We start from the raw sequence: 26648 nt of genomic DNA, 5'->3' as shown, positions 1-26648 counted from the left end.
ACGGTGATGATATTCCTACGGTGATGATATTCCTACGGTAATGATATTCCTTGGTGGTGATATTCCTACGGTGATGACATTCCCAGGTGATGATGTTCCTACTGTACTTATTCTTAGGTGATGATATTCCTACGTGATGATATTCCTACGGTACTTATATTTCACGTCTGGTTTATTGTGTCAAATTACAATAAACATTACAGTATCCTCACAGAAAAGCTTTTGCACAAACTTCTAAAAGATTTACTGAGTTTTTTTCACCATTACAAAAAAAAAATGATACAAAAATATAATAGCACCTGCAGGTTCTTAATTAAAAATGGTGTTGCCCACCTAGTAAGTTATGATGGAAATATAGTAAATAAAGCATTTTTTTAAACAAAATCCGATGGATTATCTGTCTTTGATAGATTTGTTCGTAACGAGTACGATTTTCAAATCATTGTCTATGCTTTGAACCGTGTCTTCACAAAAACAGATATTCGACCCCTAATCGCAACCCCACTTGAAAACCAACCATTTTGTCGTATGCTTAGGTGTTCCATGAAGGAGAATCGGATACTAATATATTACTGATTGAATTCAATGGTGTATTTATTTGTTATTTCAGTTAATTTCTGACCTTACATTAAAAGGGGAAGAATAAAGGTGGATGGTTAAGGCCAATTAAAACTAGTTTAACCCAACCGTAGACACGAGGTTGTCCACAGTCAGGAGATCATTCATATGTCTTCGTGTCATTGTTTGACTTTGTAGTTTATCTTGAAGAAGTGTTAAAGATGATCTCTGTACGTATGTGCTATGTTTATAGGGGTCATACGATGGTGCATGTGTTGCGTTTCACCATATCTATCCCTATTCTATTAATATAGATAGAACAAAGTTCACCACAGTATCACTAGGATTTTTTTTTCATCCGAGATCCGAAAACGGGAATTCATTTCATTTCCAAAAGAATAAGCCCCAAAACTTAAAAAAAAAACTGATAGACCGGAAAATACTAGATGTCTATATGCAATATTAAAGAGCGCATTCCAATGGACCATTAACAACAGCAGTGCTCCAGGCCTCCCATCTCAAATCAAAGCTTCTATTTAAACAAGAGATATTTAAAAATCAGCAGGAGCAAAATTTTACGAACCACATTGTATATCTAAAAGTGCATGTGACTTCAAATTAGACACACTGACGCCAAAATTAATTCGTGACATCCTTACCATTCCATTGTAGAGTGTAAGTATCATGGAAATGGGCAAAGGTTTTCATAATTCTCTGGAATTATTTTTTTAACTAGAGCATTTGGACGGGTGAGCGTAAACATGTTAAACGTTAATGGCATGATGACATGACATAAACAGAGTTTATTATTATTATTATTTACCTGTATACAAATGTATCGACCGATATTAAGTATTTGTTTCTCACATGACCGTATCTGCAATTTTTAGAAAGTATTTTTTTCACACAAGTCTTCAACTTGCAAGTAACAAGAAATACTTATCCTTCCGTAGTACTAAAATTTATTAAAGTTTCAGTGGGGTCTTTTCTGTTCGTTTTAATATATAAAATGAATTGGGCAAGGTCATGGGTGTATTGAAGGAAAAGACCATGTTACTGTGCAAGTCATAAATATCGAAATTATTCTGTTAAATGTTCATGAAAATTAAATTGAAACAACATAAGTTCCTTTTCTTAACTCCTTAATCGCGATTTATTAATAGGGAATTTGAATTTCCCACGCCTATGGGCGCCATCCTGATCGGTTGAGCTGTGACGTCACGAAGACGGTTTGTAAAGTGAAAGTAAATAGGTAATTGATTACGATGTCCGATGAAATCGCAAATTTGGGACTTTTCCCCTAAAATTTCAACACAAAATAAACAGAAGAAGAGATTGAGGCACAACATGTAAGCAAATGTCAGACAACTTTGACGAACAACGGGATTTGCAGCTAGAAGACTAGAGTATGCATGAGGAAAATCTAACTGTTATTCAGAGGAATGTTTGTGTTGCCGTCAAAAAACTTTTAGAATATTTCTCTGTCTTCATTCGAGTAACCGTAAGCTTGACAAGACAACATGTTTCGGAGATTAGATATACAGGATCGTAGAAATTTTACGGAATATTACTTGTTTACATATTATTTGCAGTGCTTGTTTCAGTACCAAACCGACTTAGTGACGTCACGAGCCAATCGGAAGTTATCGGTAAAAACCGATAGTCTGCTCATGATTGTCCTTCAGATAGGATAGTTTTGCACGATGGTTATCCACATATATTTCAAAGATTGCGAACTTTGCGTAGTCTTGAGCATTTTACGAAAGCGCATTTTGCATTAATGGTTATTTATTTTTGTTTACGTGGGTATGATTTATCACAAGAACCCAACTTAATGCAAAGGTGGTCTTTCCCTTTAACTTCTAACCGACACGTACAGTATTAAGACAGAATTTTTTCACATACCTTGATTTTATCCTTGGATTACATTTTTTGCATTTCTGCAAGAATCTTGCTTCCCTTGATTACTCCTTTAAAATTCGATACACGTGTATCAAACAGTTTCTTGTCGTACAAGAAAAGGAAACTGGGCAATGAGAACCTCAGTCTATCGCAGTGTACTGCCCATGGATCTACTAGTACATGATAATATTTTGTATCGTACGTTTTATTCGTCTGATGTACATCTTGATGTAACATGTTTGACCTTACCAGCCACTCCCCTCATGGTATAGATTGTTCTTATTTTATTCATCAAATACTTTATTTTTAAGCTTATAGTATATTCTTCGTGTGGTGTAGTTGTAAATTATTAGTGTACAAAATGTATTAGTGTTTGTGTATAGCTAACGTCTTTTTAGTACATATAAGATGGCGATTGGATGATATTAAGAAGGAGTCCATACAAAAAACCAAGCAGAGGGTGGCACATGTGAAATTGTGTTTTCAACAAAATTTTATCCATTTATACCACAAAGGCATACTTTCTCTAGGTTGTAAGTTGTTATTTTTATTAAGTGCAACTATTAAAGTGAAATAAGTTAAATAAAAAAAATATTGAAATTCATTGCAGAAAGGGAAGGTAACTCTTTGATTTGAGCAAATTTTTGTTGCTTTGTTATGGAACTTTAAAATCATTTCTGAGCCATCCTTTGTCGATATGAAATAGATTTTATAACATTTGACATGTAGATGATATACACGTTACATTGGAACTAAAATTTCAGTTTAATAAAATTAAGCCAGTGCCACCAATATTATAGGATATGCCTAAAATACGAATATTGGTCCACTATGTTCTTTTTGTACCGGTCGAAAATGTCGAAAGAAGCTAAACATAAAGGAAAAACATGCTTTATTTACTGAAAAGACAATAAAAACTGTGGTAGAAAAAACACATAAAAATGTTCTAACAAATAAAATCAATATAAAGAGCATTCTTCAAAAGTGGCTTTAACAACAATAATATATTACAAGGAAAAGGAGTAGTTTTTTCTAACACAGCATTTTTTGTATAAATGTTTGGACTACTTCTGCTATGTAATTAAAGGTTTTATCAAATTAATCATGAAATATTACACAGCATAGCTCTAAAGAAAATAAGTAAAAATAACTTTTTTTTTATATCCATTTATTTGCTGAGATTACTTATAAAGTTAACTCTTCATTAAATAACAAACTGAATGGGTTGTTCATTCAAATTTTTACCAAAGATTTCCGTTAAATGTATGATAAGATCAGATGTGACCTATTACATGTAAGAAGAAACATTTCTTGGGAAATAAAACTGCTAAGCAAAAATGGGATAACCAGAATTGGTATGAAAAAGTGTAGCAAGCAGACTTGCCAATTCCTGTCAAAACATACTTGCAATTCACAAAACAACATTCCTAATATATGGTTTATATGAGGCTTTTACCTTCTATTTGATATACAGGTGGATCAAAAGCAAAAAGGAAGAAAATGTTTGTGTCTTATAAGCAACCTTTTTGGACGGAATGTTGAAATATAGTGTAGTGAAAAAGTAATTCAATTAGAAAAAAATCACAATCATAAATACATGGAATAAAATTATAACATTACAATAAAAAGAACACAAAATATATAACAGAATTTGTTTATGATGATGGAACTTAAGTGTACTCAAGTTTTATACACTTCCGATTTCGGCTGGCGTAAGTAACAAAACCTTTTCTAAATCGTGAAATTGCTTAACATACTGCAACTGAGAAGTTCAGGTAAACATCTCTATAAGCGTTATGAGAATACCTTAAATTTCTTTTCCACAACAAAAAAAATACAGTGTAGACTCATGTAAATGTACATGAACAAAAGAAATTTTCATATAATTGATACACAACACACTATATTGGACTCGATAAAACACGTGACCATACATCACAAAATAACTACTTACATAATTATCAACCATACTTATCAACAACGAAAAGATTTACATGTATTGTTTGAACAAGTGAATGAAAAATCTTGATTGTATACTTTCCTTTTTCTCTGTTAATTTCCGAGAAATTGTCTAATACCATTTCCATCGTACATTGTAAAATTACAGGCGCCATCGTTGTATATTTACAAATGTGCCATGAAGTTATTATGGTGATTTCAGAATTATTTTGAATGCTCAGACTAATGAATAATAAAACTCATAACCAACAAGTACACAAATCAATATATGAATCTATGCCCTGTTCAAAATTCAATATCCCACAGGAAAGCAAAATTCAATATCCCATAGGAAAGCATTTATCAATATCCCATAGGAAAGCATTTATCAATATCCCATAGGAAAGCATTTATTTCTTCGTATTTTCTTGGTTTTGTTTCTTTCTATTGTATAACGTCTTAAACATCCACTGTGAAGTTTATTCGTTGTTATTATATTTACAAATGATCGGGAGAAATAGATTCCTGATATTTGAGTAAGGCATGGAGTTATAAACAAAAATTCAAATTAACAAGTGTTCCAACAAAAACTTTAAATAATATCAAATGACAAAATATAGTAATAACACCCTCATCGTAATAGCATAATTAATAAATCAAAAGTTTTTTTTTCGGAAACAAAAAACGTTTTGAAATCCTGTTAGTTAAAAAAATAAGTATTAAGTACGCAACTAACAGTTATAACATTGATTCGCTATTGACTAAACTTGTAAATACAAGTAGTTTTTATATCCCTGAAGTCATTCCATTCCTACTAAAATACAGAACAATAATAGATATGCCTGTCAAATTCACCGTCAATAATAAATATTTGATGAAGTTATCTACTTCAGAGATCAGTTTTCATTTCAAATTTCCCTGCCCCTTCATCTTCTGCCATGTAACCTTCATTTTGAACTCCATCGACCTTCGACCTCTTTGACCTTTTCTTTTCCTTCTTCCTCTTTTTCTTCTTTTCCTCTCCATCACCAGTTAATGGATCAAGAGCCTGGTGTCTCACACGGTTTTTGGTTTCATATGTTTCGACTTCCAGTCCGCTATCATTGCTAGCTCCACCAGATCTTTCTAAATTTTTCTTAGGAGTAGCAGTTGTCGAGCCACTGTACATGTTGTCCTTCCTGTAAAAATGAGACAAGTTATTTATATACTTAATATGTATCATCGTTTCGTATGAAAAATACAGGTAAAAGTGTAACACGATAGACGTGTAATCTTTGCACGTGTATCAATATCAATCGGAATTGCGACCATATGTACATATAAACATGAATTGTACATACAAAATATACAAGATCCTTTAATTAAGGATTTAGTTTCTCTGTATAAAAAATAACATGTATGCCAAGAAATGGATAAAACCAGAATAGTTCAAAAATCTGACAAAAATGGATGAACATGAGCAACAAACATTCTTAATAATCAAGAAACTTATGTGGATCATAGATAAAAAAGAAAAAAAACCCTCAAACATCGAAAATTATAATCATAATTTTTTTATGATTTCCCAAAAATAAAACAATTTTCAATTGAATTAAATACAGACATAAATGATCTTGCATTAAAATATTAACAGTCGACGGTAATAACTGGAAGTTCTACCCTTGTAAGTACATTTAAGTACCAATCTCGTTAACAATCAGGCAGTGCGTAAAACATCAAGGAATCAAGGAAGTGGGAGACTTTCCATGTCATTTTGGTATATAGAGTAATAATGATCATTTTAATGACATACAATTCTGTAAAAAACATCTCATTTAAATACTACCATTCAATTTAAATATCGGTGAACGAATCCAGTGATACAAAGATCAAACAGCGGTATTTTAATAAAGAGAAATCATCCTTAAGTGAAATCATATCGTAAGATCGGAGGGTTTTTGACATGCATGTTTTGTTTGTTTAGTTGTTTTTTTCCCTGACTCTTACAAATACGTACACTTAATGAAGAACATTTGTATCACTATATCAGACTCTGGTATTTATAGCAAAATATTGTGAACGGTATAAAAATGTCAAAATGGATAAAAGATCATATAGATAAACGACAGTCTATTCAATATATATATATTTGAACACCATCTGCGAAAATGTCCTATAAAAGCAAGCTAAACTAAAGTACAATTTTGAATAGTACGCTACTGGTACATAATGTGCAGACTGTCATGCATATAAACATACTTGAAAACAATGCATTGAAGGATTCGACAGCACTTAACAATAATCATGAAGGGTTGTATCGTGAATATCATTTTTACTGTCGACCAGTTGTCCATTTTTGTTTTAAAATTAAACGATCATTCTTTCGAAAAATAAGTATTTAAAAAAGTATGACAGTTAAATCTTGTAAATTTGTGCTTATCATATGTATATCTTTACTGAAGGGTAAACCGAATTAAACGAGTGTTTGGCAAGTCAGGAGTGGTTCTTTTTTCCCAATGTCATAAAAACAAGTCGAAAGTAATAGAGGTCGAATCCTCAAAACAATAGTCATTGCGAATCTTATTTCTGACCTTAGAAGCACTTAGAGCCCAATTTCCATTTGACAGGAAGTCAACTAGTAATACCAAATATCATACAAAGCAAGGATCTTTTTTAGTTCATTGTCTTCGCGTCTTACATTATGAAAAAAATCATCCTAGTTGATGTAAAACTGTAAAAGGCATTAGGTCTTTTATTTCCTAAAAATATCAATTTGTTCAACTTGGTCGTCTTACAGGTTACAACTGCATCATTTATTATTGTTACTGCTCTCCATACTTCAATGTTAATTGTCTAGCTATCCCTCTCCTATTTACGACATTGGAAAAATATCCATCACTAATCTCAGCAGTTCACGCCCCGTGCAGGTCCGGACGTTAAAAGAATAGGCCTGCAGCAGCGCTAAGCTTGTCGTATAAAGCGACTAAATAGTGCTCAGAAACCTAGCCGGGGGCTAGGCGCTCTGCCCACAGAGCAACTGGGATGTGTGCCCCAGGTGGTTGAATGGGGATATCCCTGGCGTGTTACATGCTGGGGTTGTCAGGCTATAATACGGAAAACCTGACCGCAAACCATTGTGGTGCACCGTGTTGGGAAAGATGCCACGTTCCTCGCACGTTAAAGAACCCTGCTGTGGTATTCGATAGGAGTAGGAACCTTTGCGCTCCGCCACAGGAGGCTAAATTGCCCGACCTTACCCATCCCCCCTTTTTCCAGTGGCAATCAAAATTTGTCGACCCCATTCTCCTTGTGTCCCACCTTTTTTTCCATTTATCATTTCATGTTCATTTTATCAACAATTTCATGTTCATCGTCTGAATATAGCTGAAATATTGCTGCTCGGACGTTAAACCCCAACAATCAATCAATCAATCAATCAGCAGTACACTATTCCTTAAATTTTAGTATTAAGTTAAATGTAAATGCATACATTACATGAGTTGTCAAAACCGAAAAAGTCTTTTCATTAAAATTGTCAATTACGTAAATGCATCGTCTACAAATAATACAATGTCATACGTGTCGACAGAATTAATTGCATTAACGCATTACTCTTTAGTGAAAATGTAAAATATTTCCATCCAAATTGAGTCCTATGAAAAAAAAAACTAGAACATGCTCTACATAAATATAGTTGCCTCCACTAACTAAAATCTGTATTCCACAGATTCATTCAATACTCAACATGCTACAGATAAAACATGCAAATTATATCTACGACATTTCATCTGTATAGGTCCATCAAAATATGAACATTTAGCAGTGCATTAAATGAAAGACAAGAGACATGCATTGCAAGCATTATAAGCAGCTATCAATCTTTTAGGGTACATACCTATGACTGTTTAATACAACACGGTGAGATCTACATTACACCAAGAAACCCAAAAAAAATTTCAAATGATTTAGTGAGTGGTTCCGATTTTTTTTATTTGATTTTTGCTATGTGCTATTGTGTTTTGAAGTGCATTTGTATTTAGACATGGATATACACATTATAAGCATACTAGTAATAAACGAATTCTAATAAAGTGCAGTTTGATTTCCTATCTGTTTAAGGACAAGAACTTTCTAAATCAATCGATCCGAAAGAACTTGTTTTTTTTTCTGTTATTATTTCCAACAAATAATTGCAACAAAATTTCAACTATATGTCTGCCGACGATGACTGTGCTATATTGTTATTTAAAAACTTTGTTTCCCTTGTTACCTTTGAAATAAGTGTAGACCAAACGGTGTGCTGAATATGAATTAATAATGTAAATATTTATATATATGTTTCTTTAGCGCTTCTTCAATAACAATAGTACCGTTTATTAATAAAATCTTCAATTCACAAAAAAAGTCATGACAGTTAAATAGATTATCAGTCATGACGTCATAATGAAATATTTATTGTGTTTAAAACATTTAAGACTTTTTGTAAATTAAGAAGTCAATAAATGATATTCAGAGAGTAGTCATGGTAACGGCGTCAACATTATCTTCTGTAGTACTTTACATCATGTGTTGTCTCAATTTACCATTACTAGTAATTGTTAATTTTTTCCATCAAAATGTATCAAACTTATGCATTGAAAGACATTACAAAGCAGTATATAACAAGATTGGATAAGGTGAATATATCAAAGTCTGGCATGTGCAATATTCATAGTAACTGATTCAATCAAAAGGAGGCGTAACATCATTTTAATATTTTCCAAACTGTTCATTTGATTTCCAATTACATGTATGAGTGAAAAATAGTGTAGGCATAACTCTTCCAAACTATTGCAACAACTCAAGTTCCATATTGACCACAAATGCTCAGATACTATAAATATTCGATGTTCTTTTAAAAAAAGATTTTGACAATAAGTAAAAATTAAGTGTGAAACTGTTGTATGAGTCTACCTGGCTCAGAAGCAGGAGATGGAAAAAATATATATATAATGAGCAGATTGAGTAATGCTTTCCCTAAGCCAATTTACTAAATTATCAGTATGAATCGAGATGGAAACAGCCTCCCTTCACCGTGTTCATATTCAATATTTTTTTATTCTTTTTTCCATAGAACTCTAACAAACTGGTAAATAAGAAAATGTATTATTTAAGTAGCATTGCACTACAATATCAACATGCATTTAAAATTAATAGATGATTTTTAAAAAGTAGGATCAAGTATGTAACATGCTTAATCAGCAAACAAGTACAGAATGTACTGGTATATGGTAGAGAATATCTTATTCCCGGAAGTGAATGATGCGTTGGGAAAAAATAGGGCGTCTAATAGGACACTGAATGATATCCTGCCACGTTGCAAAACAATTGGCCATAACTTTTGTGTAAATAACTTGACTGTTTTTTTAAGATACTCGATAACTTTATAAAGTATGAAAAAGATCCCTCTGAGCTGTTTAAAGGTTATCTGGAAACGGTCAAGGGATTGACAGACATCAATCTAATTAAAATTAGACCTATCAATTGTTCCATTCAGTCAGTGACAGAATTTAACAACTGATACCTCTAAAAAGGGCGGACACGCAACTTTCCAATGGTGTGTTATATATAACCTCGACACGTTTGCCGAGATATAAAACTAGATTTTCATTTTAAAATTCAAAGTTAAAATGTAAGAGAGTAATCAACGGAACCAAGGTTATAGGGTAATCATAAGAATGTAATCCAGGGACAAAGACCCGACATGGAAAACAGACATACACAACAAAGAACATAAAGTAACTAAAATCATACATACAAAGTAACAAAAGCAAATGAGCAACTTAGACTCCACTAAAAACTGGGAGCATGGACCAGGTGCATCAGTAGGGTAAGCGTCCTCTGCTTTTCTAGAAACACCCGCCGAATTGCTCATAAAAAGTCAAGTCCGGGGTAGACAAACGATGAAAGGAAAACTATGACACGTTGAATAAATCAGTTTTAATGGTGCAGATGGATACACCATACCGATCCACGAGTTCATGATGACGACCATAAAACTTCTGAAATGATGATTTCAATCTTGTAGCAACATAACCCTGTTTCAGAAGCCTATTTGTTAGATTCTAACGCGAAACAAAAAGCTTGCGTAGTTTCGGCAAGCTCTTACATAACGTATGAGTTGTGATATGAACACTCCATACGCAGATGTTTCTACAGATGAAGGAGAGGTTGACAATTCTGTATTAAAAGACATCACGTTTGTCGTAAAAAAACTAGTTTCAGTAGTAAATACAGAAACTAAAATTATATAGCAATCAATTATGACACTTTGATGAGTTGTTATGGAGTGTAGTCTATTGCAGTCTTTGTTAATTTTATAAATAGCGTATTTAAACCTAAACTGGACTGAATTAAGCTAGTGTGGTCTACTGAATATTTGATTTACCATTAACCTGCTATATATTGGAAATGGACTAGTAAAGCATTATATATTTGAAGATCAAAATGTAAATGAATCACGATATAATATGGAACCCAGTGCGCTCAGTCTACCAAAAACAACCAACACAAATTAAAGTCAAAGCAACACTAGATATATCTCACAATAAAATTCTCACTTTGTAAAGAGTGACTCATTAGACTGGACAAAAACTCTATTGAAAATATATAAAACAGTTTTTTTAAAATGTTATTAAGATTCACTTGTTCATTTCAGTAGTCTTTGTTAAAATCGTGCAAGTTCTGAAATAAGTGAAACACCCAAAATACGTTACACTTTTACTTGTGTTATTCAGTTTCTTTATGGGCCTATACGATGAAACGTATAATGTTTCATTCCAATCAGTCTGGTCTCCTGAGAAAATTCTCATCGAAATTTCAATAATTTCTACTGTATTTTATTGTAGTTGTCCCCTTAACTTTGAATTCTACAATAGATTCTGTTTAATTCATACATCCTAGGACCAACTGTTTTATAAAAAAGCTTCATGTTAATTTCTTCTTACTATAATGTTTTAAACAAAATATCAAAAATAAAAATATGCAGGCTTTCCAACCATGAATCAAATGTTGCATGATTCTTAGCTTGACTATTTACTGATCAATGTCTGCACCCTATGCAGTCTTTTCCTCCATCTCTTTCTTGACTAATATTTCTCCTTTCCAAGAACCGTTCAATTAGTCAAAAACGTTTATTATTCAAACTCAAGAATAGTTCCTAATGTTCACTGCTTTGTTATCTATTATACATTAATCTAGCCTATCTAAAAACTACAGTATCTGAACTGATTGCTACCAACGGTCAATAGATCTCTAATAGTCAGCAAATAATTTTTAATATCACATTACTATTCTATTTAATATCACATTACTATTCTATTTGATATCACATGACTATTCTATAACAGGAAACATTTTAGGTACACACCATTTTTGTCAAGAAAGGGGAAATTTTATGTTAAGTTAAAAATGTATTTTCACACAAGTGCGAAAATATTGTTTTCACTTATCATGCTGAACACATTTACTCGTGTCAGGATTTGACTAAATTTAACAATATTGGAAATATATGCGAAAAACTACTGTCTGACACCTATGTCCTATTTTTAGTTACAGCAGCCATGTTTTTTGACGAATCAAAAATCCCCACACAAGTTATATGCAGGATACCCCGAGGAACATTCATATCAAGTTTGGTTTCAATTACATAAGTTATGTCAGAGGAAAAGAGTTTTGAAAAAATTGTTAACGACGACGGCAAGTGATGGCAATAGCTCACATGGCCTATGATCAGTTGAGCTCAAAATACATTTTTTTGAAATCTACATTGTAATTATTTTCTGTCCATAGCTGACTAAAACAAATCTTCGGTCAAACGTTCGATTCCTAAAGCGATGTTTTTTTTTCTAATTAACTGGTCTACTTACAGGTATCATTTCTATATTTTGTTTCATGTTCACCAAGTACTAGACGTGAACAAACCAATATATTTTTACTATTTTTAAATAAAGTAAACTTTTTAACTTTCAAAATTGCTTCTTTTTCACAGATTCTGCCGAATGAACATATTGGCGAGTATCAATTTTCACGATTTAAAAAAAAATAATAAGCATTATATAGTGTTAGAAATGTTGATAGTAAATATTTGTGATTTTCTGTGTACTGCCAAAACAGCAAAAATCAATATACTGCGAAATTAGTATGTTTACGGTAGCCTATCCCGTATTTAAAGTCACTTAAAATACCCAACATCATCCAATGTTCATTGAATATAATGAATAAGTAGTCAGTTCAGATACTGTAAATTATTTCTAATAATTCAAAATCTTACCTTGTTTTTGTTTGGTTCCTGTAGCAAAATCATGAGAACATTAGTTTAAACACGTGCTAGGCAACATATAAACTACAGCTTAAAAAACAGCTTGTTCTTGTTTACTTTTCGTGTGTTAGTTGAAGTTATTAGGGAAGGCTGGTAGTAATTGTGTTGGTAAAATTTATAAATAAGAAACAGTAATTATGGTTCAAGTAAGATATTAGTGTAGATATATATTTATAAAATAACTACACAACTGTAATTTTATCAAATAATAATACTGTCAGATTGTAAAATGTTCTATAATTTACAATATACAAGGAAATCAATAGTTAAATAAACAAGTATTTAAGTACCTGTCCATATAAAATTTAGACACTGCCTGTGGTAAGGTGATTCATGGTAAAGAAAACCTCATGGATCAGATGATGTTTTTTTGGTCAACACATGCTATATTTTTATGTGACAATAGTCCTTTCTGTATTTAGATCTGTACTTTTGAGAAAACTACACTTTAACTTCCCACTAAAATCAACCAAATGAAACCAAATCAAGAACAATAACTCTTGCAAAGTACTAATTTCATGTACAATCTATATAAATTTTATCTCAAAAGCACAACCCACAAACAAAAAAACTAAGTCTGGTTATGTGATCTATAACAGTTTCTGAACAAAAAATAAAACTGAATTGGTGGGTTTTCGACATGCATGAATCAACTCTTGTCTGATTTTTAGAAAGACTGCTACTTAAATAAACATAAATCTTTATCTTAAGATATCACATTAGGAGAGTGTCCATGGAATACCGAGGCAGTGTAAATACTAGAATGAAAAATTGAAGTAAATTGCATATAAAGGACTACAAACTTTAGAATAAAGGGGAAAAACTCTTTGATCAACTCATAATTTAGTTGATTTGAAAGGGAACTTAAAACATATATTTCAAGTCATCCACTTTCAATATAGAAAATATCTTGTTCTTTCGGTCATCACAATGAGTTTAACATTATAATATAACAAACAAATTGGTAGTATAAAATTTACCCTGTGCCACTAATATCTATCTGGTTTCTACATGGACAGTCTCTTATAAGGGCAAAGGAAGGCAGAATACAGTAGTTACAATTCATCTTCACAAGAGAAAACTTTGGAATTTAAATAGGAACTACTTCCTAAAATCATGAAATATCCCCTATGTACATACAAAGACTTGTTAGCTTTTTACTTTAGAGTTTAAGTAGTACTCCAGATAAGAATCATGCAAATGTGATTCATTGTTGGAAAGCCTACATATTCTTTTAGATATTTTGTTCAAAATGTTATAGTAAACATGTGGCTTTCATATAATCCTTGTTCTTAGAAGATAAAAAATGTATATAGAATGTACTGTAGAATTCAAAACTATGAGAGATAACTCTGTAAATAACATAAAAAATAGATTATCTCCTAAGAGCAGACAGATTGGGATGATTATTATACATTTCATCATACAGAACTAAGAAGCAACTTTATAACAAAACAAATGTGTAGCTTTTTATCTTAGGTGCATCACATATTACAGAATTTGCATGATTCTTACAAAGACTATTACTTAATACTTTATTATGGAGTAAAATGTAAACAAGCTAAGCTTACAAAATAAAAGAAACCTAAACACATTTACACTGACAGATGGAAATACACACTAATGTATACATTATACTGTTCTTTGAAAGAGTTATAGTGGTGAAACAAATCTCCAAATTAAACCATGTGCATCGAAGGAGTATGTTTCACAAACAAATACACGACATGAATACCAACATATCCCCAACTAATATCTGAAACACAATAGTTACAATTCAGATATCACCCATTTATATTTCTATTTAATAATTTAGTTCTGGCTGCAAAAATAAAAATTTCTGGAGATGGATTGATAAAAACTTAATGCTTGTTTCCTAATCCTAATCCTAATGCTAACCAAACTGTATTTGATCTTTTTTGTACATATGTTTGATATTTAAAAATAAAACCATCATTAAATTTTAAAGCGGACTGTGAAATTGGAGAGGGGCAATAATAGAAAGTTTTCATTTTTTTTTAAATGTCCAGTTTTATGACCTAAGAACCAAAAAAGTAAAAGACATGTTGTGCTTAGCACACAGTTGGACTAATTTTGGTTGCTTATTTTTTTAGAGCTAAACTGTTCAAGAGATGAGTCTAAACTTGGTTTTCCCTATGACCTCTGATTTGAACCAGTTCCACGCATAAGTTTACACCTGCAAGTTTAATTTTTCAATACAATGTTGTAAGAGTAATGCATTTAAAGCAATATGGAAGCAAACTCAGTACATTGTGTAGATACATGTATTAGTACTACAGAAAGTGAAAGTGAAAGTAGACATCAAATGGTGCAACTCTGAGCATTAGAGAAAACCAAGTTTGTCTATACAGAGGAAATAAATTGCTACACAATTTTTTATATATGTGAAGGACAACATGGAAAACAGCCTAGGATTGAAAAAGACAAAAATCAAAAATGTAACCTGTAATGTGGAGGTCTATGAATTGTGTTTTAATGTGGATTGCTTTTAAACAGTTATTTCTAATCATGCCTAAGCAGATGCTTTCATTTACATGAATTTTTAACAAATTCAAACATGTGTCACAATTTTTTAAAAACAATGTTGAGATTTGAATTGATTACCATCATGATAAGTGGAATGGTCAGTCATGAAAATCAATTTTGATTTAAATCTACATGCATGAATGATCTGAACAGGAAAAAAATGTAGAAAGTTCACACTAAGTTCAATCAAAACTACTCTGCTCCTGGTCACATGGAGAAAAAACCTTATATGCACTAGTCTGAAGAATCAGTTCAGAATTTATCTTTTCATTTGTTTTTATTTCTTGTGTTATGGTTATCATTTCCACTGATATCTAACTAAAATTTTAGTGCCACCTGGTGAATGGAATTCCTTTGGTCTGTGTATCACTACAATTCCAGCAAAAAAATCAAAAAGAAATTTTCCCTTCTGCATTAGAGGTTATATTTCAGTATTAGTGAAATGGCTGAGTAGTTTTGATTGCATAAAATTTTGTGATCTAATATATAGATAATTTACTGCAGGACAATTTTAGAAAATCTTTTTTAGCAAAAACAATAAAATTCTAAAGACATTTCATTCAAAATCTGTCATAAAAAGATGAGTTTTTTTTAATTTTACTTGTATTAGTCCTATGATGTTTTATCCAATGCTCAGCAACACATGGCTAATTTGCAAAACAAAGTAAACAATGAAACTTACATTCTATCATCAACAGGGGGTGTGACTTTTTGTGGCTCTCCAGAAATCACATACTCTGGTTCTAATGGACTTTTCTTCTTCTTTGGCATATTGTTCATGGCTGATTTCCTTTCCTTTTCCCTCCTTTTTCTGTAATGAAAGCAGACATCATAAACAACAAGATTGTGAACAGTGTTCTCCCATTATAGTGCTCTATTTTGCAGTGCTAAGATTTCTTAGCAATGTGCTATCAGCAATTTGTTTCAGTTAGAATGTACTATGGGCACTATGCTATAATTTTGGAGGAAGGTCAAAAGAGCTGTCTATGCCAAGTAAGCACTGTGCTCTTTAAAAATTATTGGTAGAACACTGGTGAAGCGTAGCAATTTGTCTCCTACTGCCACGAAAAAAAGATGAAGTGCAAAATTCCCACTATTCCTGTAAAATTTGTATAATTGAAATCACAGTGCAATAAGATACAAAATCTGTTGAGTGTTTTCTGAGGAGTTGCATCCTCAATGTTCTTCTATAATATGTTATATACACATTCAACTACTTCCTATAACTCTTGTAAAATTTGTCTTGTCAAAATGGCAGTGCAATATAATCAACTGCATTTTACATGTTTTATGACTATCGATCCAGCAAAATTTTAACAAAATCCATATAGCAGTCTCCAATGAGTTGCATCCACAAAGTGTTCCAATAGTGTAGCATGTACACATAAAAAAAAGTCTGATAACTCCTGTTACATTGTTCAAATTAAAATGCAGGGCAATATGGTGACTTGCAATTCTAAAAAAATTGAATAAAATCCATTGAGTGGTTTTAAAGGATTGCATCCACAATGTGTTCCTAAAATGTATCATCTTAAAATTCAACAAGTCAGGTAACATTTCTCAAATCAAAAAACCAGCATATAATGATCAACTACATACAGTAACTAACAATCCTACACAGTTTAAACAAAATATGTTGAGTGATATTGGAAGAGTTGTGTCCACGATTTGTTTATACAGTGTAGCATGTACAGATTCAATTAAGTCCCATACCTCCTATAAAATTTGTTGATTCAAAATTGCGGTCCGAAATAATCAACTAAATATGGAGACTAAAGATTCTACAAAATTTGAACCAAATCTGTTCAGCGCTTTTCAAGGAGTTGCATCTATTGAGTCAAGTACATGTACATCTGCACGGTCACCAGTATCTTTATGTCCGTGTTGTGTTGGGCAACAGAGACACATTGCTTGGTTTATTTATTGTGGTTTTATATCCTATGGCAAATATTGTACGTAATTCAACACAAATACATTTGATAATTATATAATAATTGTTACTTTTGATATTATTACTTATAATATCAAGTAGAATATCTTGAGAAGATAATCAGCCAAAGTTGTGATATTTCACATGATAATGTCAGTATCAAAATAAGAGTAAATATTTTTTTCTGCTTTAGTAGTAATCCACTTTGACATGGCATATTTATTCATTTAATGTACATTCATATTTGGGACTATTTTCAGCACATAAAAATCTGTTAACTATACACTGTTGGAATGTTACATCATTTTCATTTAAAATTCTACCAAACATGACCAAGATTCTCTGTAAGAACATTCAGGCACCTCCAAATATGGGAAATGTATCTTTAGGTGATGCCTAGTATATACCTTTAGTTTACTTATGCACAGCCACCGAAGCTATTTCAAAATCTGTTACAGCTATCTTCTTTATTTATAAAAAATCGTCTTTCGGTCTTTCTTTAATTATTCATGCCTTTCAATATTTGAAGAAGTTTATGACTGAAAAAAATGTATGCATGTGGGCATATGGATTTAGCAATTCTTAATGGATTCTAGCCAATTCAAATTCCCTAAAATAACCAATAAAGTTAAATGTGACATCACAATCACTTCCAATGTTTCTACAGATTTTGTATATCTCGTCATGGACAAAAGATAAAGAAAAATCTGTAAACAAGATAAAAAAACAAAGGTTCAGATTACTGATACATGCTAAAACTTTTACGCTTAGTTTTCATGATCAAAGGGAAAAAACTCATTTGAATTATTCTGACAATAATTATATCCTCCATGCACGTCTACATATGGTGCCCAACTATTCTATAAAATTTCATAAAAATCCTTCGAGCTGTTTAGCCTTTAGATGCTGCACTTCCTTTGATTTTCCCATTTTGTAATCCAACTTTCCTATAAAATTTCATTAAAATCCTTCTATGAGCATTTTAAGATAGAAATGTGAACAAACAGACAGAAAAAGTGATAATCACCTGTTACAAGTAGTTTCTGGGAATTTAAAAAAAATGCTATCTTGAAAGAGTAATCAAGGGAACCAAGGCTATAGCAGTAATCAAAAGAATGTAATCCAGGGACAAAGACCAGACATGGAAAACAGACATATACAACAAAGAACATAAAGTAACTAAAATCATACATACAAAGTAACAAAAGTAAATGAGCAACTCGGACTCCACTAAAAACTGGGAGCATGAACCAGGTGCACCGGTAGGGTAAGCGTCCTTGAAAGTCAACACCTTGGCTCAAACATTTTTTGGGCACCTTTTTTGAAGAAACTTATGTTATTTCCAAATTTAATTTTAATCACCAGAGGATTAATGAAACTAGTCAGGACTAGTATTGCTGTTTTCATGAAGTCTTTCAAGGGACTTTCTTCCATCAAATAAGATAATATCCAAAGCACGTGAACAGACTGACAAACATAAAACTATAGTTAATGAATACTTACTCCCATGATTTCAGACAAACAGCAACAATAATAACAATAATCAAAACAGCAAAAGCAATGGGGATGATGATCTTATTCTCTAGTGATGCTGGAGGAATTCCATAAAAATCATCACCAATATACGTAATATGGCATTTGTCACATCCAAGTGCTGAGATGTAGTTTCCCTCATCTCTCACCTGCTTGACAATGGCTGTAAAAGATTGTCAATGTTAAAAATTTAAATTCTTGAGAACCAGATGTTATTCCTGTTTTTTAAGGGGGTTCATATTGCAAGTGCTGTAGTTTTTAATGTTTTGTCTTGTTTTCCTGACTATGAGTTTTGCATTCTGTAGCCAACATCATGTAGAAACTGAATGTAGGTAGCCTCTATATCCTGTTTTCTTGCTTTGGCTATGTACATGGATTTTATTTCCAGAGGTATTTTTGCCACAATTTCTTAAACTTGACAAGAAAGTGAAGGATGACGATTGTGCTTGGAGTCCCCTCCCCCCTAATTGCTGACAAATTTTGTCATTTTCATGCAAAATTTTGGCAAAGGGGAGAAAATTACAATGTCAAACTCCCTTTTAAATGTTCTTGGTCAGACCCCCCCCTCTTATAAAGGGGTAAATTCAGTTTATATCAAATTTGGCTCTGAAAATAAGCTTGGCAAAGTCATCTTTTCAATACAAAAATATGGCAATCTACCTTTTTCAAGGATGAGCTAAAATAATCACTATAAGCAGAGTCAAAACTAGCATAATTGAATTTACTCCTTTCTGGGTTTGCCCCTGAAGTTTGGCTTACAAAGTTGAAAAAAGTTGATATTGGACAGTTACAGAAATGGCTAACAATGCATAACCCACCCATATAAAGTAGCAAATATAACAAATCAAATCAATCATCCATACGCAGTCAAATTATTGCAATACATTTAGATGGACTAACAAATGGAATGATTTCAATACTTATTGTAAATTTTAGTAGTTTTGGGGCAAAATGGTATATGAAATAATTTGTGTTTTTTTTTTTTTTTATTTTGGAGCATGCTAAAAGTTGCACTAAGTTTGAGTAATTAAGCCCAGAAAACATATTTTGCAGAATTTATTTTGCCGTTTTATGACAGAGTGCTAAAATATGCCAAAATAAGAACCCAGCAAAAATTAGGTGCATACAGTATACCATCCACTCATTAAGTGAAAAGGAAAATTTTGTCTTTCTTTCTTTATTCTAATAATGCAATTAGTCAAATTAAACTTTCAAAATGGCTGATTTTTTTTATACCATGTTTCACCCACTGAATGACATTTGAATATTTATAAAGAAACATACCTTTGACAACAGTTGAGGACAGAACACACTGTAACGAGCTGGAGGTACTGACACTGGATCCTGTTGGGTATTCAATGTAAAACTCATACAACATATCTTTTTCATCATCCACAGGAGAGTTATCTACCTTGCCTATGTTAGCATCCTTGAAACTGAAACAAATATAGAAATAAAAGTTGGAGAACAAGTTAATATTGCACATTTCACAATTAAAAAGACTTGAACTCTGTTTAAATAGTACTCTGAACATCTAAGCAACTTATTACATCCAAAATATACATTTGTATGACTCCAATCATAGCAGCCAATCAATCCTGTTGTTCCCACCATAATACATGGCCTCTATAATTAAAACAACTTTAGAGGTAGAGACAAAAAAATGTTTTCTTGCACTGAAAAAGAGCCTAAAACTTCAATAGCTGTTATTTTATGCATTTTTCTACTTGTAATTAACAAATATGACAATTTCTATATTTTTAATAGAACATAGGAAGTAAATGTGAGGGAACCCTTGAAAACACATTGCAATTTACGATGCAAAATTAATATATCAAATATAAAAACATTTCCCTTGCTATATAGATGTTGAAAAATAATTTTACAAAATGTGTAAACAGACAGCAAGGAAAATGGCCAACCACAACATTTCAAAAATGTTTTTTTTTTGTCACAGGACAAGAGGTTTGCTTTCAGGGTAAATGATCAACAATGTAATCCTGATATAACAAGGAAATCTGAAAGCAAAGCTCAATAAATAACCCCACCCCCTAATCCTAATACCAGTAAAAATGTGTGCAAAATATAAACAATGAAATCAACTAGGAAGCTGATGTCTGAATCATATCACACTACATGACATCTGTATATACAGCTTCTGTCAAAATAATGGAATGGATCAATACAAACGTAATTACAGAAAAACATTTTGAAATGAAAAAGTTGAAGACCAAAGAAATAACAAAAGGAGTGATGAAAAGAAAAGACAATAACTATGTTCCTCCTGTAAAGGGGATTAAAAAGGTGATCCAATAATGTTTCTTCAGGAGATATTAGTTCGTTACGGTGTATCCATCTGCACCCTGAGAATGATTTGTTTAATGTGTCATAGTTTTCCTTCACTCTTTTGTCTACCCTAGAGTTGACATTTTATAAGCAATTCGGCAGGTGTTTCTAGATGAGCAGAAGACGCTTAGCCTACTGGTGCACCCAGTCCATGCTCAGAGTTTTTAATTGAGTCTGAGTTTCTCTTTTACTTCTGTTACTTTGTATATATGATTTTGGTTACTTTATGTTCTTTGTCATGTTTGTCTATTTTCCATGTCTGGTCTTTGTCCCTGGATTACATTCTTTTGATTTCTGCTAGAATCCTGAGTTACTTTTTAAACATCTAAAGTGTAGATTTATAGATGGAAAATCCATCACTTGCCCAACCACACCAAAATTATACAAAAAAAAACTTAACACATCATTACCAAGCAAACTTTCATTTATTCTTTCTTTATAACACACCAACCTGAAATCCTGGACCTTGAATGTCAATACTATATATTGATTGTAAATTTACTTACCTTGAACCTAAATTATCCAATCCACATGCTGCCAGATTATTTTGACAGTAGTTATTAGCACCTTCAGCTAACAAAGCATGGAATTTAGATTCCATTAATCCACTGTCCCACTGCAAATATATATTTTAATTTTATTTTTAATTCTATATTACATGTACAGACTCTCAAGAGCTTGAATACCAAATCTGATTTAAACTAGTTATTGTATTTTGTTCACTACATTCCTGTATAATTATGTGGTTAGTTCTAGTTAGATTGGTAAATACCTTACTTGAAACATTTAGACATCTGGTTGTTATATCACTTGATAAACTATTCACCATTTCTAGTTTACCTTCTTTATCTACCTTCAATGTGACATTCTAAGTTCAACATGGCAGTTATATCTAAAAAAGTAGAACATGTTTACCCTATCAGGGTGTGTGTATTTTCTTTGTCATTATCCAAGATTTTTTTTTTTTATTATGTGTACCATTTAAAATCCTATTTCTCTTGATTTAACATCTATTTTCTTTGACTGGTCATTATACAAGGCTTTATTCATTACTATTCAAATCCTATTTCTCTTTGATTTCCCTATCAAGCAGAAAAATATTTATATTTTTGGACAATTTTGGGGCCACAGCATAAGATCATTTTATCAATTAAGTGTAAATTTTTGTAAGAATCCGACAAAATTGGAAAAATCTGAAACATGCAGGTTGAAAACCCTGAAAATAAAATTTCACACTAGGATGCATTCTTTATTTGACATTACCATTATTTGAGATCAGCATCACTGGATTTGCTCAGAAATTTTTCAGTAAAATGTTAGAAAAAGGAGGTTTTTGACAGAGTTATCTACCCTTGAAATGATAAAGTTTCAGTGCATTTCAATGAAATTTCAACTAAATTTTCCAATGTGAAATGGAATATCTTGTTTTTTTTTTCTTGATTATGATGGTGCAAATAGTCAAATTAAACTTTCAAAATTGTGGGGTTTTTCATACCATGTTTTACCCACTGCCTGATTCTTACAAAGACTGCATGACACTTAAAGTTTCTGTCTGTTCTGGTTTTTAGGTAAACATTAAAAATTACTACAAAAAGGTTATTTTTAGGCAATCAATAATTCAGTCTAGTGTAAGAAGTCATCCTAATACTTTGACCTTATTGAAACATTTTAAAGAGCTCTTTAAATAAAAACACTGAAGTCACCTTAATTTTTTCTCTTCATAGACATGGCAGTTTGTTGCCCAATCGGTATAATAAAATCTATTTATACAGTAAACACATTAAGGATAAAGATGGCCTAGTTGAAAATTCATCTGCTAAATATTTTTTTTTTTAATTTAATGCTGGACAATAGATTTAAAATGGTGACTAATGTCTGGAAATCAAAAATTTTTTTTTATAACCTACATGTATTATTGAAACAAAACAATTAATCAATTATAACTGGAGCTTCATAAAACCAATATAAATTTGCACAAAAAAAGGTCCTTGTAATAAGCTCTAGAAACCTTTTTAGATATAAAAATATCAATCTTGATATAACAGAAGCTTTGAGAAAATTTACATCAAATAAATCAATTCACATTTGTCAATTTGCTGAGAATGACCCCAGATTTGTCAGAGAATGACCCCAGATTTGTCAGAGAACGACCCCAGATTTGTCAGAGAATGACCCCAGATTTGTCAGAGAATAATCTTTTGACATCAATGAATCAATGTAATTGTAAGTTGTGATGTCATAAGTCTTTGAGTTGAAGGAGAATTTAGTACAAAAACAACCGGAAAATATATTATTTTCGTCAATGGTGTCAACAAGTGTAAAAATGTCTATTGATTTAAGAATGTTATGAATGATAAAGATATAAATTAAAGTTCTAATATAAATATTCCAAATTATGGTATTTATCTCTAATAATTGATTATTTTCAAGTAATTAACATTTTCCAAAATCAAAGATAAACTGATTAATTGATTAACAATAAAATCAATGACAGTACTTATCTCACATCTTCATAGTTTCTGATGATTGTAATTTTACCTCACTGACTTGAAGTCTGTAAAACTTTATTTCTACTCTGTTGTTTGCTATCTCAGCTGTAAACAAAAAACAGGACTTGAAATGATGAAGTGTAAAAAATGCAATCTAAAAATAATGTGTTGGGTCAAACTTATTAAAATATCCAAGTGAAAAACTGTTTGGCTCCAGGGCCTGAGAAAACTCAAGACTAAAGAGGATTAATACAGTTTAGTGAATAAATGATTGGTTTTACTGTGTGTGTGGCTCTGCCAAGCAAAAATAATTACCAGATATAGAAACTAATGTTTAATTAATGTAAATGATAACTGATGGGTAAAGTTGTAATCTGTACTACTGGGTATTCGGTCCATTTGCCTTATGTGTTTGCCCTGGGTCCTTTCGTCCTAAGTCCATTCATTATTGGGGTCTGTTCACCCTATATTTATAAATATATGTATAGAATACCATAAAAGCAGAAATTTTCCAAGGGAATTTAATTTTGCTTATTTCGTGGGTAGAACAAATCCACAAAACTAAGTCCCCACAAAAATTTATCTCCAAATATATATTTAAATTTCAAATAAAACATTATTCTGAATTCAAATGCACTTATTTATTCCCTCAAAACATGTGGCCATAATTTACTTCACCCAAATGTGTGGTAGAAGGTGTAATGCACAATAACAGCAGTACTTAGCTGTCCTCGAGCCCTTTGTCATTTAATTAGCTGTAGATCAAAGATCATTTACAAAGGTGAAAACAATTCTCAGTAATCGTTTAGATCCCCTTGATTGACTGTTTACAGATGGATGTCAAAACTTTAATAAATAAGCTACTTATATATCTTAATATTGTTTTTATTAATTGTGATGGTGTCAGTGCCCATGTCACTGTTTTAGTGAAACTCCTGATTTGTGTATTACTGGAAACAGAAGGAAACATAAATATCTGAGATGAAAGGAAACAACATCATATTATTTAATTAATAAAATGGCTATAAAAAAGTGATAACAGCAAACAATACTTAATTCAATAGTCTATCCTATATACAATGCCAAGACAGAGTAAGAAATGTGCAGTTTGTACAGAAGACATGGCAAATCAGAGAGTTTGAATCAGAAGTATACATTCACAAAAAAAATTAAATTCATCGAGAATCCACGAAAATTTTTCCCCATGAAATCAGTTTCTTACACAAAACCATGAAATTTTATCCCCAGGAAAATAAATGATTATACAGTATTTGAAGAAAAGGCAAGGAAGACAATATTGGAAACACATAATTCTAAGGAATTTGGTGATCAGTTACTGTATAAAGAATAACAGGTGTCAGCAGAGAGCATTATAATAGGAACAGAATACAGTGACGTCATACATATGTACACGTTCTGTTATCTTAAAGTTTTTCCCAAATAACATTATGCAGTTACAACATGTAAGACAAGATTGTTTGAACTTTTTAACGCAGACACAAATGGTGTAGGAGTCTCACATATTCACCTTTTTTTCTGAGAAATGAGCAATAAAACGACATATAGCAGTTCATTATCACCAAAATGAAATGTTTTTCAAGTTCAAATATAGTTCATTTCTTCATGTGCTGGCAAGTTCAATGCCAGTGATCTATAGATTCTTCCTCTATTTAAAATCATAAAAATATGTTTAAAGCTAAGTTTAGTTACTATATTGACAACAAGTTAAGAAAAAAAAATCATGATATTATCATTTAACAATTACATTTATTGTGCGTTCAAAGGCACTATAGGAGCATTTGTATATACACATTATAGAAGTTTTTGTTTATTGCGCGTTAGATGAGCGTTTTCCTTGGGTTCAAGTATCATGTGTGTGGAAAACCTACACCTCGAGGAGTGTAATAATATGCTGCGACAAAAATTACAAAGCACACAGTGTTTAGCTACTTTTCTATTATGATTACTGTAAATATGCCTTCAACTTTCCTTATAGACTGGGCAACAACAACAAAAAGTTTTAATAAATATATGTACTTCTCTGTTATTCGGGATCCCAATAAATGTGCAAGATATTCTTACTTAAACCATAGAATAGAATGAACAGACTCAAGGCCAAAAAGTAATCAGGCAAATAAGTATTAGTGTGAACAGGATTTATGGGAATGGGACCTGGATTCATACTGTTGAGATCATTGAGCAGAACACGTCATAAGCGTTGGAATTGGACACTGTTAGTGTTACCCGGGATTCCGAAATTGTATTGGATGCCCCAGCTCTTATACAGTACTTAAAACAGACATTCATTGCACTGTCCAGATCAGTGGGAATACTCAAAACTGGAGAAAATCATAACGTTTTTCCATCGCTGCGTTAATTTAATATATTTTAGAATCTTACTCGCATTATTGGTGCATGCAGCGTGACAAACTGTTAAGCCGAATAAAACCACTAAAGCCGTAAGTTGATAATTAACACCCATATCTGTTATTTAGCTGCGTAGCATCGGGTCTCCACTCTTTCTAAGGTTTGTTCGTGGTGTGTTATTTCAGCAAAACAATGTGCTTGTTGGTTGGCGACATGTAAACAGTTATCGGAATGCCTCTAGACTTATCATTTAAAGTCTGAACTGGTTAAAGAAAATGGGTAACCAGTTTACCACGAACGACTTAACTCGGCTTTTGTCGAGTTCAATATATATTGACGGCACTAATTATGATTACTCGAAGAAGTAACTTTGAAATAGAAATAGATATAAAGAAATGCTGTATTTCACTAAAGGCCTAGCATGAGACATGCTAGTACAACAATATAAGAAATAAGAAATAATGCATGAACAAACATAAAATTAACAAAAACATGAATAAATGGCAGGGTTGAAAGAAATATTTTTGTAATGGAAGTGACTTTAATCTGTTTACATGTACACACGGTTTTGCAATTATCATATGATTTCGTCATAGATATAAATAGTAATGTGCTGAGCTCGGAGTCCGTAAACATTTAATTTAAATAAATAGGAAAATTATTTAACGCCCACCAAATTGGGTCGTCTGTGCGAGACCCG

The 26648-nt window shown here is 31.9% G+C and overlaps 1 protein-coding gene across 4 annotated transcripts; it reads right to left on the bottom strand.

Annotated features, from left to right (window-relative positions):
- Positions 1-3335: 3335 nt before the first annotated feature.
- Positions 3336-26197, bottom strand: LOC148598988 (uncharacterized). Of its 4 annotated transcripts, none has more exons than XM_088560486.1 (9): positions 25982-26197; positions 23631-23686; positions 21599-21708; positions 20031-20182; positions 18717-18909; positions 15966-16094; positions 12689-12706; positions 10977-11012; positions 3336-5576 (listed from the first exon to the last, which is right to left on the bottom strand). In XM_088560486.1, the coding sequence occupies exons 1-9, from the start codon at positions 26061-26063 to the stop codon at positions 5288-5290; spliced, it is 1065 nt and encodes a 354-aa protein (XP_088416612.1). In that variant the 5' UTR covers positions 26064-26197; the 3' UTR covers positions 3336-5287. The 4 variants fall into 4 exon arrangements, with proteins under 4 accessions (XP_088416612.1, XP_088416613.1, XP_088416614.1 ...); XM_088560487.1 differs by lacking the exon at positions 10977-11012 and adding an exon at positions 8273-8302; XM_088560488.1 differs by lacking the exon at positions 10977-11012.
- Positions 26198-26648: the final 451 nt, after the last annotated feature.

The sequence above is a fragment of the Perna viridis genome, chromosome 14, assembly GCF_037379345.1.
Source record: "Perna viridis isolate PV_CMFRI_1.1 ecotype Kerala chromosome 14, ASM3737934v1, whole genome shotgun sequence".
Lineage (NCBI taxonomy): Eukaryota > Metazoa > Mollusca > Bivalvia > Mytilida > Mytilidae > Perna > Perna viridis.
Note: the sequence above shows the minus strand (reverse complement) of the source record. Positions and strands in the feature narration are given on the sequence as shown.